Source organism: Melopsittacus undulatus, chromosome 8 (genome assembly GCF_012275295.1).
Source record: "Melopsittacus undulatus isolate bMelUnd1 chromosome 8, bMelUnd1.mat.Z, whole genome shotgun sequence".
In the NCBI taxonomy this organism is placed as follows: domain Eukaryota; kingdom Metazoa; phylum Chordata; class Aves; order Psittaciformes; family Psittaculidae; genus Melopsittacus; species Melopsittacus undulatus.
The window spans coordinates 5,910,922-5,925,747 of record NC_047534.1 but is presented as its reverse complement, the minus strand read 5'-3'; the positions used below and the strand labels follow the sequence as shown (position 1 = coordinate 5,925,747).

The window sequence follows — 14,826 nt, the reverse complement described above, 5'->3', positions numbered from 1 at the left end:
GAGTTACTGTCCTTAAGGTCACAAGTAGCCTTAAAACCCCACAAAGCTTCCCTTATGTCAGCTCAGCCCTTGAATAGAGTCAAAGCAATCTATGACTAAGGATAGCTAACATCCCGCACTCAAGTTTTGTGGTTGTTTTTGTTACATAACAACACTAGAGGAAAAAATGAGACATAAATACATGGTAATTGATGAAAAATATCTGAAAAAAGTGTAGTATATCTCACAATTCAAAATTCCAGTACCACAGCAATTGCTTTTCGTCACAATACACTGGGGAATGGGCATTAACAAGCCTGTTCATATCCCAAAACAATCTGATTGTACTATACAGGGCCACTTAATAACAGTACATCAGAAAGGCAAAAAGTAAAATAGATAAAAGACGACAACAACATATTCTAAAAAGACACTTCAGGTTTCTCATGCAGGATTAGCTCCCAAACAAGAATCATTACTCTCAAGCAATCCAGTCCAATCCTCTGAGTAACTGCAAGCTCACTGCAGCCTTTGATCTCTGGCTGTGATAACTCTGCTCAACAACTGACCATGATAATTCAGAAGGCAGGTAAGCAAGACAGAATCACCACCTCCATAATACTTTACTGGATCAATCTGCTTTAAGCCAGAGAATGAAAAGACTGAAATCTCCACGGTTTCAGCAAGCCAGAAGCATTGAATGGTGTTTGGTAGAGAAGACAGAGAAGTTTCTCTCATCTGACGTACATGTACATAAGAGAAAGAGACTTCACTTCAAATTAAACCTACTATCAGGGGTCTGTACTCTGATAAACACATCAGTAATACCACCAGGGTCAATTTGGTTTTGGCCAAAATAAAAGGGGCTCTATAATAACATCTGTCACTCAGTACTGGGTATATCTTTTTTGCCATAGGAATAATAAGATGTATTAAAAAACCCCAAGGTTTGCTCACCACAGCACACTGTAGATGGCTCCTGGAACTGTTTGTGTTACCAGCCTGTCCTTAAATAATGTCACAGAATGTCATGAGTCTTTACCTTGTGCAACTTCTACCTTTCCTGCCTCTGCCCTACCCAGAACATCATTACCATACATCAACCTTTTCCACTGAGATACTAACTGCCAAGGATTCATAAATCCACAAATTACTAATAAAAATAACAGTGAAATTATGGTTCATCCCAAACAGTCACTTAACCACTGTTTTTTGCAGTTTTATGAAACAACAAAACAATCTGTTTGCCACTGTTCTCATATGACTTTGCACCTTGTGATCATTTAAGCAAATTAAATCAACTATTTAATTGTTTTAGGAAAGACACAGCTGGCCACACAACAGCAATATCTTGGTTTTCTTTTAGTAACACATTAACTGTGACAGTAACAGCATGGTTAGCTGCTGCCAGAACCACACCATGCATCTGTTACAAGACTTCAGACTCAGTTTTGCCTGCTTCCTTTGATGAGGCAGAACTGCAGCTACCAGGATGGGAATGAGTACCATCCTAAGAGAATAAAGTATACGAGGTAGGATAACCTTGATTTTCTAACCTCTTTTTCTCCTCTGGCTTTCAATTTATTCCATCAACTTGGGAGAATACATTTCTCAGAAGCCAAGTGCTCCACCTGTAAAAGGGGGGTACTGTCTGATGTGGTCTTCTGAATATCTCTACATGCTCTGAAACCATATGATGGTACTTGACACTGATTCAAAGTATGATAAGTTCTCTTGCCCTCTAAATGCCACTAAGTAATGAGGCTTGATACAGGTTTCAGATGAAGTATGAAATAATGTTTGTAAATGTGAACATGATATTGAAGATGAGAGTTTTCTCTTAGGTTATTTTTCTTTTTAAATATAAGAGACATAAGAAATAGCTTTTCTCTTTCTGCTTTTCTGGTCCTATTTATATAATTTTTCTCAGCAAAGGGTAAGTTCCCTTAGAGCTCTGCTGTACTACACCTTGCACTGTCAGAAAAGCAGTTACTGGGTAACAGGAAATGTGGCTCTAACACTGCTGTGTTAATGCTGATCTTCACTTGAGTTATCCTTACTCACTGACTGCTAATTAACTGAGAATAATTTAAACCTTTGTAAAGAGTAGTTTGAATATTCCTACCCGGTCCAACTAACTACTATGCTAAGATGATCCAAACCAAATATAGGAATTACAGCATTCTGAATAACGTGTAAACTCACAGGAAACCACATTTCACAGAGCCACTTAACTACCGAAGAGCTGTGTTGGAGTACACCCCCTTCACAAAGAACATAAACCTTCAGCCTGAAAGCTGAAATCTGGGCCACTGCTGCAACCCAAGCCTCTCTATATGCATCTTTAGTTTCAAAGAAGTATCTGGGGCAGTGGTGTGAACCTTCAGATGAAGATGTAGACCCAGTGCTGAAATATTTTCTCCAGGTAACTCACAACTCCAGTTTTGAAATGTAGACTCATTCATATTCGTCTCTTTTCATTTTCTTGAAGTTTTTTAGCTCTTTCTACATGTTTTCAATAAAAGTGCAACAAGATGCTGTGAAAACAGAGCACTGTTCAAACACTGGTCACAAATTATCTTCTCAATCTTATGAAAGCCACTGCAGATTATGAAAAGATTACAATAAAAACGTTCTTCCCTGTGTGCTGGACTAAGAAAACATGATGCTACTGAGGCATGCAGACAGAAAGGCTGCATGCACCATAAAAAATATACATCATATGCCAATCTTTTCTGAGGCTTTAAGAGCACTATTCAACACAGACACTAAGAAGACTGATGTTGAGCCAGACCCAAAACATACACAGACTCAAAATCCTGTCTTTTAACACCTCACGGTCATTGCAGAGCATCTGGAAAAATAATTTACTGCAGATATACAATACTGGGAATGTTCCATGAGTCAGGACCCACACAAAAACAGAAATACGCTCTATCTTTAAGAAGGGATCTTAGTATTTTTCACATGCACTACTTGTGCTGAGTTTTTGCCTTGTTAAGCAACAGGCCTTGCTTGGTATTTATTCAACAGGCTTTTCCTTTTCTAGACCTGTAGGACTTAAAACAGCACACTAGAAAAAAATGTAAATGCAAAGGCTGGCCAATGCATGTTGGATGACTTCATGAACAGAGGAAAAATTCCACTGGATGGCCTCACATACTTAGAAATGGCAGGGACAAACACTACTTTTCTGTTCTAAAATATCTCTCTGCAGAGGATAATTTGAACTTTAAAGTCACATGATGAAATCATAGGTTTGCTAAACAGGCAACGTGTATGGTTTGAATGACTTAAACCAAGTTCCTGTTTCCTTTACAGAACTGTATGTTTTTGTAGTCAGCGAGCGTCTGGATTTTTCATCGTGATGTACAGCAGCTAAAGAAGTTATTGTAATATATACACTCTGCTTTCTGCATAAATAAAAAGGGCTATATGCTCCAAACAATAATTATATTTCATCTGACTATTCGTAGTGAAAGTCTCAGCCTGTTTGTATCTGTGGAGCATTTTCTTGAGAAGGTAAGTGCTTTATATTACTTTGAATATGCAATGTTTTATTCATCACAAGAGGCTCAGATTGTGAAGTTATAATTTAAAGGGTTTAGTTATCCCTTCTTTGACAACATTTGAACTACACAAATTAAATACTGTATCTGGAAAATATCCTCAGAAAGCTGAAACTTACAATAAAGCTGAAATTTATAATAAAGCTGAGCATTAAATAGAGTAAAAGAGACTGTTTTCCAGTAAGTACCTAGCACCCTTTGAACTGATGATAGCTGGATGATGAAACACTCTTCCATGGTCTGGAGACAAGACTCCAACCATTGCCTAAAAGCAGTATTTTAAAGGATAGACATTGTTGGATAATCCAGACTACAGAGCAGGAATTGTATAGGACAGGAAACACGTCAGCAATGCTGCTTGGAGATTATGTTCAGTTACTGCTGATTCATTTATATTCTGGAAAAGTAAAAAATAGAAGCTTTTGGATTCTCAGGAAATGGTTAATTTCTCAGAAGGGTAGGATTTTGTAAACCTTTACCACCTCAGTAGGAATTCTGACATTACAAGCAAGATGAAGATAGTATTTTATATGTCAGTCTTCCATATGGTGTGAGCTGCCCCCTTCTTTTAACTTGGCAGATGTAATATGAACAGAAAGGACAAATTCACCCCTGAAGTATGTGCACTGGTTTCAGTGGTTAATACAGGACATGCCCTCAAAAAGCTGAGTTTCATAAGGAATACCATGTATATTTTTTATAACTATATGAAAGAATATTTTCTTTCAAAAGGCTAGTGACAGAATGCAGAAAGACTGCCCTGCAAGACTTTTTATAGAGGAAGAGTTCTAGCTGCCAGGAAGAAACTCCCCATTTTAGGAGCTCTTCTTTCTAGACTTCAAATAAACAAAAGTCACCTTGAAACCAAGCTCCTTGTTTGCAAGAGTTGACCATCAAAGTAGGGATGAGGGACCAAAAACAATGAAATCTTAGAAACTAGGTTCCCTCAGTACTGAAAGTAGGCTTTTCAGAGCTTGTTATTTTTAAGCTGTCTTCTGAACACTGTGCTCCTTTGCTCAGCTCCATCTGTTGGAAGTGAGGGATAACGTATGCACTATGCTTCAGAGAGTAAGAATCAAACATTTTTGCTTTAACTGCTGACACAAAAGGCAGAGCACATGATAGTGGGGAAACAGGGCCAGAAAAAGGGAAGGGGGTGAACAAGAAAAAAAGGAGGGCACATGAAGTTAAGTAAGAATTCATCAGTATACGAATGATGGTCAATTAAAATAGAGTTAGAGGAAACAGAATTAAAGAAAAGACAAAATATTGGAGTGTGACAATACAGGGACAGAGAATGCAAGTGGCATATTGCAAATTGCCCTTACTAATCAATTTCAGGAGCAACAGGAATGGGCCTGGCTTCTGCCATAGTTTCTATATATGTGAGCTTTGACAGACTATATATTACTCTCATTTACCAGTGAGTAAACAGAAATAACAGTCAGTTTACCTCATAGCATGTTCTGAGGGAAAAAACCCACATTCAGGTCTCAAGGTGTTTGCACTCAAAGCTGACAGATGCCTCTAAAAGAGTAAAGGACTCACGGCCCCCCACCAAGCAGAGCATAAACATTACATGCCCCTGCAGTAAATCTAAGCCCCAGACAAGAACTGAGGGAATACCAGATTTTCTCACAGCAGATGAAAATGACATAATAAATTCCTTACTTTTTTATGATGGAAACTCAAAACATTTGAATGAAAAATGTGGTCAGCTGCATGGGGATTTTGAAATAAAAGATGTGAGAAATAAAACACCCTTCTGGTACTCTGCTGCTCCCATGGAACTTATCTTTTTATTTTAAATGAAACAAGTATTGCCAAAAAGAGTCTATGAATATTTGCAAATATGTTCATCTTACTACAGCAGAAGTTGCAAGCTCCTCCATCCCATTATTACTCTAAGCATCCATATACTTCAGTGCAAGAAACTGACACTTTGGGAATGCTTTAAAACTGTATAGGCTTAGAAACTGTAAGAGTTGCTTTCCATGGTAGATGTGCACCTTACCGTCATTAAAGTCTCTAAAGCCATCCATTCCAGTGTAAGCAAATATATAGAGAGGTTATGCCATCTGCGACTACACTCAAGTCATCAGCTGCAGAGGGTGCAAAGGAGTCAGATTTTTCTGATAGGGTCCAATGTATAATCTCACCTGGAAAACCCTAATACAGCGACTTCATGAGGTGATAAGCAATACATCTTGTAAAGTGCTTTATATATATCCTTAAGCTTCACTGAAATAATTATGAAGAGACAAATACTGAAATGAAATTACTGTAGGATAAGGTCATAAATTAGAAATATATATATAAGTGTGAGCATGTTAGAGAGGCATATTTGATTGCAGACACCTGCACACGAGCCTTTCCTACCACAACCTGAACTCAAAATTGCACTTCCTCTCTTTGAAACAATTAGCGAGACACCAGAGGCAAATAAGACAGCAGTGTGCCAATATCATTGTGATTTATTATTTTTAAAGCAGAATAAAACATTCTAGGAATAATTTACAGGGGAGGAGAAATAATATCTGCATTAACTTTAACCTTATTTGCCAAAACAAAAATATTTCAGAATAAGCTACAGACTGCTAGCAGGTATTTCTTCTACTGTGATGAACACACTACTGAATTCAAGCAAGCATTATGCTTGTACGGACTAACCACAGCAAATCTGCAAATAGCTTGTTGTTCTGGTAAAATTTTGTTTGTGTGGGAATCCTAAGGTGATTTTCTGGAAGTTCTCTTTAAAACAACACACCTGGAAATCTTTCCTTAAGTCACGATTTTAATACCCTGATTATAATGATACACATACAGTTGCAGTGTTATTTCCCAAGTGAGTATGTTGAATACATGGCTTTTCTTTAGTTTAAATCCCTCACCAGATGAGGCAATTTAAAAGACACACACTTATACTAGAATAACAATGTCTAGGTGGAAAAGCAGCATAGTATTGATGTCACTGTTACTATTTTACAGTAATGTTAAATAATGGTCTGTGGTTATGAGCATTACAACCCAAATAAAACTATTTCAGGCACTCATTTTGACACCTATGACAAATTAAGCCTAAACACATCAATAGCCTCTATGTAATATGGTGATGGTCTGTCATTAAAACATCACAACATGAAGACTGGTGGGTACAGAAACAGAAAAGATTATGCACTTTTACACAGTAAGTTGCAACTACTGGAATATGCCGCATGAAGTCCAACGTTCCTTACTTTGTCTTAAATGCCCAAAGATTAGCTAACTAAAATGAAAATCCTTTCCTGTGGTCAAAAATGAAGCCAGTGTCAGTACCAAGGCCAGATCCTGAGCAAATTCAATTGAGTTTTGGCCTTGCAGTTTTTCCTGCAGTTTGATTTCTTGTGAAACCCAAAACTATGCCCTTTGTTTCCTTTGCAATTATGCTACCATAAAAGTTGAATGTTGCTAAGTTATTCCGAGAGTCTCTGCAAGGACAGCAAGCACGGTTAGGTGGCTCATCGTATAAAAGCTATTGAGAAGATAAGGAAGACCTTCAGAGTGCCAGAACAAAATTCAAATACTCAGCTCTCCAAAAGGCCTGATGGGACTAGAAGGTAACACTGGAAACTCTGGTGGAAGAGCTCAAAATGTAATTGTTTCTTAACCTCCTGGAACTATGGAGTGGGCTTTCTGCAGATGCTCAAGTGATCACATTTTCTCTAACAGTCACAAAGTACCTATTCTTCAGCAGATTAAGCTTCAAATCTCTCGTGATACAAGGTCAAAATTTGACTTTCACTTTCCTTCATTCTTGAGATTTCTCCCAAGTATTTAAGAAGAGATAAACTGCAGAAGTTAGAATTTCATGGTCTTCAGATATCCAGGAAATAATAAAGAGAAATTAAAGCAGCAGAAGGAAGTCAGAAGAAGCAAGTCTGTCAAGCTCCATGGCTGCAGCTGTCTGAACAGAATAGCACAGTACATCACTTTCAGGCATAGAACCAAAGCAAAGTGGAGAGCACTGCTGTTACTTGATTACTGAGAAGTTTTCTAGATTCCTCCCCCAGTGTTTCAGTATTACACATGGAACATAATTTAGAAATCAGATCAGCTATATTTCGAAAGAGATGGGGAAATCACTGGCATGAAGAAATACAAAAAGCCAACCAGTTAACTACAGTTGTGAGGTTTTGCATGCGTGGTTTAAGGTTGTGCTTTTTCAATTATTCTCAGTCTTCAGTTTGAGCACTTTCGTACAAACTTCAGTCCTTCTTAGTGGTTCATACTAAAAATCAGGTGAACAGAAACAAACACTCTACTGCAAGCATTTAACATACATTTCCACAATTAAGTAGACAACAATATTTCCTCCCAACACTTACATTTTTGAGATTTTTTACTCCATTTTCCTTAAGATTGTTCACTTTAACAATCTATTTTTAAGCTTCAAAATTACACTGATTCTTAATTTGCTTCAGAGATTTCCACCAGTTCTGCCCATCAATGCTTTCCTACATTACATGGTAAACTTCAGCTCAGAGGTTAGAACACAGCCAGAGTTCTGACCAGCCAACTTACCCCCTCCTTCAAGTGTACCTGTAACAAAAACCAACTTCCCTGGGTGCATAAGGCCTTCCTGTAGTGAAATCAACCTTTTCTAGAAAGCAAGAAGCTCTGTCTTTACAAGGGGACAAAGAACACCACTGAATCAAAACATAACTCCACGGGTTTATATAAATGAAATTATAATTACATTAAGATTATATACACACTTAATCAAAGCCACTTTGATAAGTCAACTTTTCTAATTAAAACCAGTATTAAAATTCCAATTTTGAGGAGAGATTAGAAATATCAGAAATATGAAGTAGTGTCAGAGGTAACAATCATAAATGAATTGTCAAACAGTTTAAAGACACTGACTTATCTATAATGAACACAGCTTAAAAACATTAATGCAACTTTATGAACTTTTACCAATTTAAAGTTACTTTCACTTTAAGAGTTAACATCACTACAATACTTTTATGGGAAACACATTATGTACAACTAAATATATCACTCTTGTTACCAGTATGACTGTACAGAAACTTCTGTATGGGAGAACTCTACTGTCTTGTCTTTGCCTGATGTGCCATCTACATACATTGCTTGTACAGACCAGCTTTGCATACAACGGAACAAAGTAAAACCACCAAACTCTAACCTAACACAAAACTTAAATCCTTGTGAGTAGAAAAGGTTCTTTTTTTCTCAGAAAACAACATTCTACACTGTTGTAAAACTGCCTGTATGTTTAACTTTTTCCAGTACTAAGGACCATACTTCATCAGACATTCAAAATTCATTAGGAATAGTGAGTCCATTATCTCACTCTTCTTTAGTACGTATTATGTTCTCTTACAAAGGTTTTTGGCTTAAAAAAGAATCCTCCAAACATTTATATGGTAGCAGAATTATTGTATCAACTTATCATAGAGTCATTACAGCTAACAGCCTATGCATATTACTCTTAAAATTCCCTATTTTCAGGAATTTATAACTCAGCTGTAAAAAATATGCCTTGCTAAAACTTCACCAATAGGTTTATAATGCACTGTTAATAATTTTCTCAAATTTAAGCATGGAGAAAACCATTATTTTTCACAGTTTTATGCAACAGTTATATCTAAAAATTACTGTTATTAATGTATAAAGATGCTTTAGCATGGAAGCAGTTTGTTTGTAACAGTTCTTAAGCATTCACATTGATTCTATATGAGCTCCTCAGTACAGCCTGCTGTTACAAAAGGCTTTTTTTTCATACCAGAAAGGAAGCAAAACTAAAAACAAAGAAGGAATGTGGCTCTTGCCTCATATTGTGATTATCTTTGCACTCTCCTCAGTGTTCAGTGTGAGCCCTGAGACTGTGAGCTGGGTTCAGACAAAACTCCCATCCCTGCAACAGCACAGAGTTATTTTGTGGCTGTAGCTGCAACCCACACACTGGCGTTGTCCTTACCCTTTTTTGGCAGGATAGTGAGGAAAAGTGGCTCCACCTAATCCCGGAGCCAACTGCTTCCTCAACCGCCAAATGGCCAACTCCCCCATCTATTCTACAGGCAACAGGAGTGCGCTGAATCCTGGCTGTTGTCAACAGGGCTGAGCCACAGTGAAGCCCGGTTTGCATGAGGGGAGGAAAAGGGAGCAGCGGTGAGAGCAGGAACCAGATAAAAACATAAAAGGGCAGATTTCTCTGGCTAAAAATATTATGCAAGTTGGCCTAAAATTAACATAGGAACGTAAAATCCACCAAAAATATACTACAGCTATTCTGAACAAATGGTTCATACTCCTGACTGCACATAACATTTAACACAGAAATTACAAACTGTACTTTAAAACCTGTTTCACCTTCCTTTTCCATTTCAGATTCAAACGCCATTGAACGGGAAATAAGCACGGTGCAGAGGGAAGGATGGCTTCTCACAACATGACATGGATCAGCTACCCAAGCAAGAACTTGGCTTTCAACTCCCCAGAAGAAATTGAAGCCTTCATAGCTTCTCAAAACATTATATCAAGACTTATGCACTGCTACATCGCTTTTTTTGTACCAACAGGATTAATAGCGGGCGTATGTATTTTGATCATTCTCATAAAGAATTATGTGCAGCACAAAGTCATAGAAAACTTAGACTTGCTTCTTGTAGACTTCACCATCAGCAATATTATAATGATTCTTTTATCATTTTCTGTTATCACTAGACCTGACTATTTAAAAGCAACTCACCTCGCATGTAACGTACTGTCATTCTTTTTCAACTTCAGTTATTTCAATTCTCAGTATGTTTTCTTGCTGACACTTCTCATACTATTACTGAAGAGATTTCCACCAAGGACTGCTCTCAGCAAAGCAACTCAAAGACCCATATTGTGTGTTGGATTTGTACTTATATATGCCTTCTGCTTGTCACTGACTGAGGCAGTACTGGTTGGCACGGATAACTACCACTTGGAAACAGACTGCCAGTTAGATCCATTATTTGCATGGCCTGAATATGAGATCATTAAATTCACCTTTGGATTTGCGATCCCATCATTTCTTCAGATACTCTGTTTTACTGTTCTCTTCACAAAAGAAGCACCTGCTGAAGCTCCAGCCTTACAACAGCACATTCGTACTTATCCTGCTGCGTATATTATAAGCATAACGATATTTATATGCCGTCTCTTTTACAACCTTATGCTTCTCTTCAGGACAACATTCAAATTACAGAAGAGCATTGGAACTCCAAAGAATGAGCTTGTGATGAATATTGCAGAAATAGTGTTGTTCTGTGAGAGCTGTGCTAGTTTGGTATTTCTACTTTGTTTTCATAAACCATGCAAGGATGAAATACTTAAAGTCATCCAGAACTGCCGAAGGAAAAACACTGCCAACAATCACCTGGAAATACCAGTAGCAACTACAACCCATGAAAGTGGGTCTCAGTAACACTTTATTGTTCTGAGGAACTGTCAATCCATTTTACTTTTGAGTTTGTTTGTGGGTTTTGGTTCATTTTTTCACTTCTTCAAAAAAGGGTAATAGTTCCTTCTTTAGAAACCAAACTTGGACTGTCTTACAGCTAGCAGTTCTGAATTAGAAAAAAAAAGATTCTTAGTGCTAGTATTAGCAGTAATTTATGAGAAAACATGTAAGGTCTGAGGTTTTTTTCCATATATATATATATATATTTAAATCGCCTACAGTGTTACTTCAAAGCCAAGTAGTAAGAAAAGTACTGCTGCCACAGAAGTGTGCTTTTGTAATATCACCACTGCCCCAGCAAAGTTGCAAGCAAACACATAGCAGAAAGCAACTTTGAACAAAAGTAAAAATCTTCAGCCAAAGCATTTTCTCAGCTGTGCTGCTGCTTCTGATTTCTTAGCCTACTTATTTTTATAACTACTTATTTTTATAACACTGGTAAATTCCAGTAGTAGCAGCAGTGAAGTATGGCTTAAGAATCCATTATAATCCTGAAAGAGTATGTAATGCTACATCTACTGTAGCACTTGCTCATACACACACACACACACACACAAACTAAGCATTTCTTCCCTTTTTCCATTTTCCTCTTATACTTTTATTGGAGCCCTTAAGGTTTTTGTTTGAATTCATGTGCCAAAAAGAAAAAAGAAATAAATTTCAAATTAATGGAAAGGCTGGTCCATAAAGGAAAGCTTCAGTTCCTTTGTGAGGCACTGAACTGGAAAGATCAAGAGGATGGCTAATTAAAAATCTGCACAAGAATGAAAGCTTTTTGTTAATGTACTCTAAGCTTCAACTCTGCATTAAGACTTAGAGCAATTATTGATTTAAGCCATTCTTGATGAGTTCATTCAGAAGTATGAAGATGCCTTGGAAGAATCACATAATAATATACTAACTAAAACAACAGGAGAAGAGCCAGTCCAGAACAGTAGAAGTGAGGCATGTTTGAAACTGGGCAGAACCCAAGTTTCAAACTGCAATCGGGGCTCTGCTAGAAACAAGACAGGAGCATAATACATTTAGTTTAGAATTCCTGGGTAAATGGTGCAAAATGGGGAAGAAAATCTGAATCAGCAAATAAAACAGCTGTGGTATAGGAGTCCAGTTGTAGCCCTGCAGAATCAGCAGCCAATGCAGACCGAGATGTATGTGCAGTTTTAAACGCTTGCTCTGAGCACACTGTTACTGTAACTGAATTTGGTCAGGAGCGTCTTAGACATTTTTAGTTTCAGCTTTTCCTCTCACAGAACTGGAGGGAACTGAAACAACAGGGAAGTTCAAAGATTGTACTAGGGCATGTAGTGACAGGAAAAGGGGGAATGGCTTTAAACTGACAGAGGGGAGATTAAGATTAGACATTAGGAAACAATTCTTCACTAGCAGGGTGATGAGACAATAGAACAGTTGCCCCAAGAAGCTGTGGATGCCCTGCCTTCCAGGACAACCCTTTTCTAAGCAGCAGTGGAAGATGTCCCTGTCAGTGGCAGGGGTTGGAACTAGATCTTTAAGGTCCCTTCCAACCCAAACCAGTGTGATTCAAAGATGTAGACTTAAATTGCAAAGCTATAAAATACAGTGGTGTGATGAGGAAAGCTCAAGTGACATGCAGGGTTCTGAGAGAAGCCACTTTTATCCTTAAATATGTGCCTTTGCATGACACCTGGATGGCTAATGGAAGTGACAGATTTGGTTTTGGAGTTGTATGCTTTGAAAGGTCTTCCTGAGAGGGTCCAGATTTGTGTAGAGAGTTTGTGCAAATTAGCACAAGCTGCCTGAGACAGAAAGAAAGCGAGCGCTGATCAGTCAAGAGGAACATCTTCTGTAAAACAACTAAGTGCATAAACGGAAGAATTATATTTACTCAACAGTAATAGTTTCTAGACCCAGTATTTAGATAAATGGATCTAGTCTTAAGACACCCAAGTCCTGAAATGTATGGACCATGACTGCATCACATGCAAATAAAGGGCAATACGTAGTCTTCAGTCAGCTATGACCATAAGAACCAATGTTTCTGTGAGATGCAAAAATCAGCTGGTAAGATGTCTGCACTGTATTACGTCAGCCTGTTTTCCTGTTCGATTTTGTTCTGCTGCCAGCAGGAACAGATGGCTAATTAAAGGACACTACATATAAACAGACCATCACAGAACTTTGTCAGAAAGGAAGTACGTAGATAATCATCTCTTTGAATACAAGACCCAATTTCATACTTGCAAAAGGATTTCTCAGCTGGCATGAGAGATTTTGTTTTGCACCTGAGAAGGAGGAGATTAAACAACATGGACCAAATCTCAGCCCTGCAGAAAGAAGTTTGAAGAGATGAGTTCCAAGAGCTGTACATCAGTGAAAAAGCTGACAGACTGAGTGAAAGAGTATGTCAGAAGATGCAAGCTGCTTATCACAATTCAGATGAACATCATAGTTTCAGCTTCGCCATGGATAAGTAGGTTATTTTCTAGTGTGGCAATTATGCTCAAAGGATTCTACTTTATTCACTGCTTCTATATATTTTATATTTGAGGATGAAAGAATAAATATTATGTTGTTTCTGAGTCCTGAATTACTGTTAAAGGTGTCTAAAAGAAAACGTAGTAAATGTTGGCTTTAGTTAATGTTGGCTGGGACCTGGAAACTGGTCTAATGATGAGTGAATCTGTAAGGAACCTGAAGGTTCAATACAAGTGGAAAGATGATGCTTCATAATACTCTCAAGCAAGGAACACAGCTGAAGAAGAGCCATAACCAAATGTCTCAAAGTAATAAAACCAATAGGGCCTTACTGTCAGAGCTAGGACCTGGGAACAAGTATATCTTGATATATCAAGAATGACCAAGACTGTGTAATCCTGGATATAGCTCCTGGCTGAAGCCTGTGAGATGCGAGTGAATGTACTCTGGCCTCTTCTCTGTCCATGTCTACTATCATGGCCAGTTATATTGTCATAAAGAAATCTCTATGCGCAATGAAAAGACTTTGAATAGGAAAAAACAACAGTAAACAGCAGAGAAGAGGTGGAAAAATGCATTAAAATAATTCAAATAGTTAAAAATTAACTTACAGCAGTGCATAAATGTTTTGCTAAATCATTCTTGATAAAGTTACATTAAAATTCAGGACAATGAAAATTCAGTCCTAGTGAAAACCTACTTGTACCCAACTAGATGAGCACAAATACCCCTATATGCAATAGAGGAAGGAACAGAAACAGTCCCTAAAAGCCATTCTAAAACAACCTGACACAAGGGAGAAAAGAGCAGCTTTGACTAAAAGTAATAATTTTAAATTACTAATAATTTTAATTGTATTTTTAAGAACAAAATAAAATTCCCCTACTCTGAGAGACATCTTTCCCCTACACCAGCTGAATGCTTACTACTTCCAGGCTTCCCCTAATTTTGAACAGTATGTTCCAGAAGAAAAAGAGCATATATTTTTATAGGCATGATGTCAAAATTAACTGAAGGAATACACTGGAAAATTCAAGGAAGAATATATTACTTCTGCACTGGTAATACTCCTTTCTTTGTAAGAATCTGGCCTGCTTTTGAATAAACCTTTCAATTTAGTAAGTGAGCTGGCTGCTGATGTTTAAGCATGAATTTCTGAGTTGGTAACGTTTTGGAAAAGAACATGTAGAGACTCATCTTGCTAAACCAGCTGACTCAAATCTGCTCTTATCCCACCGCAAAACATCTGAGCTAACTTGAGACTGGATTTGCACACTTGAATCAAAACTCGAGCTGCTACACCCATGTATTACTAAGCCCCAGTTA

General features: G+C 37.6%; 1 protein-coding gene across 1 annotated transcript; it reads left to right on the top strand.

The window, feature by feature from the left end:
• The first annotated feature begins 3,362 nt into the window (after positions 1–3,362).
• Positions 3,363–11,174, top strand: LOC117436609 (uncharacterized). Its single transcript, XM_034065662.1, has 2 exons — positions 3,363–3,501; positions 9,942–11,174. The coding sequence occupies exon 2, from the start codon at positions 9,988–9,990 to the stop codon at positions 11,005–11,007; it is 1,020 nt and encodes a 339-aa protein (XP_033921553.1). The 5' UTR covers positions 3,363–3,501; positions 9,942–9,987; the 3' UTR covers positions 11,008–11,174.
• Positions 11,175–14,826: the final 3,652 nt, after the last annotated feature.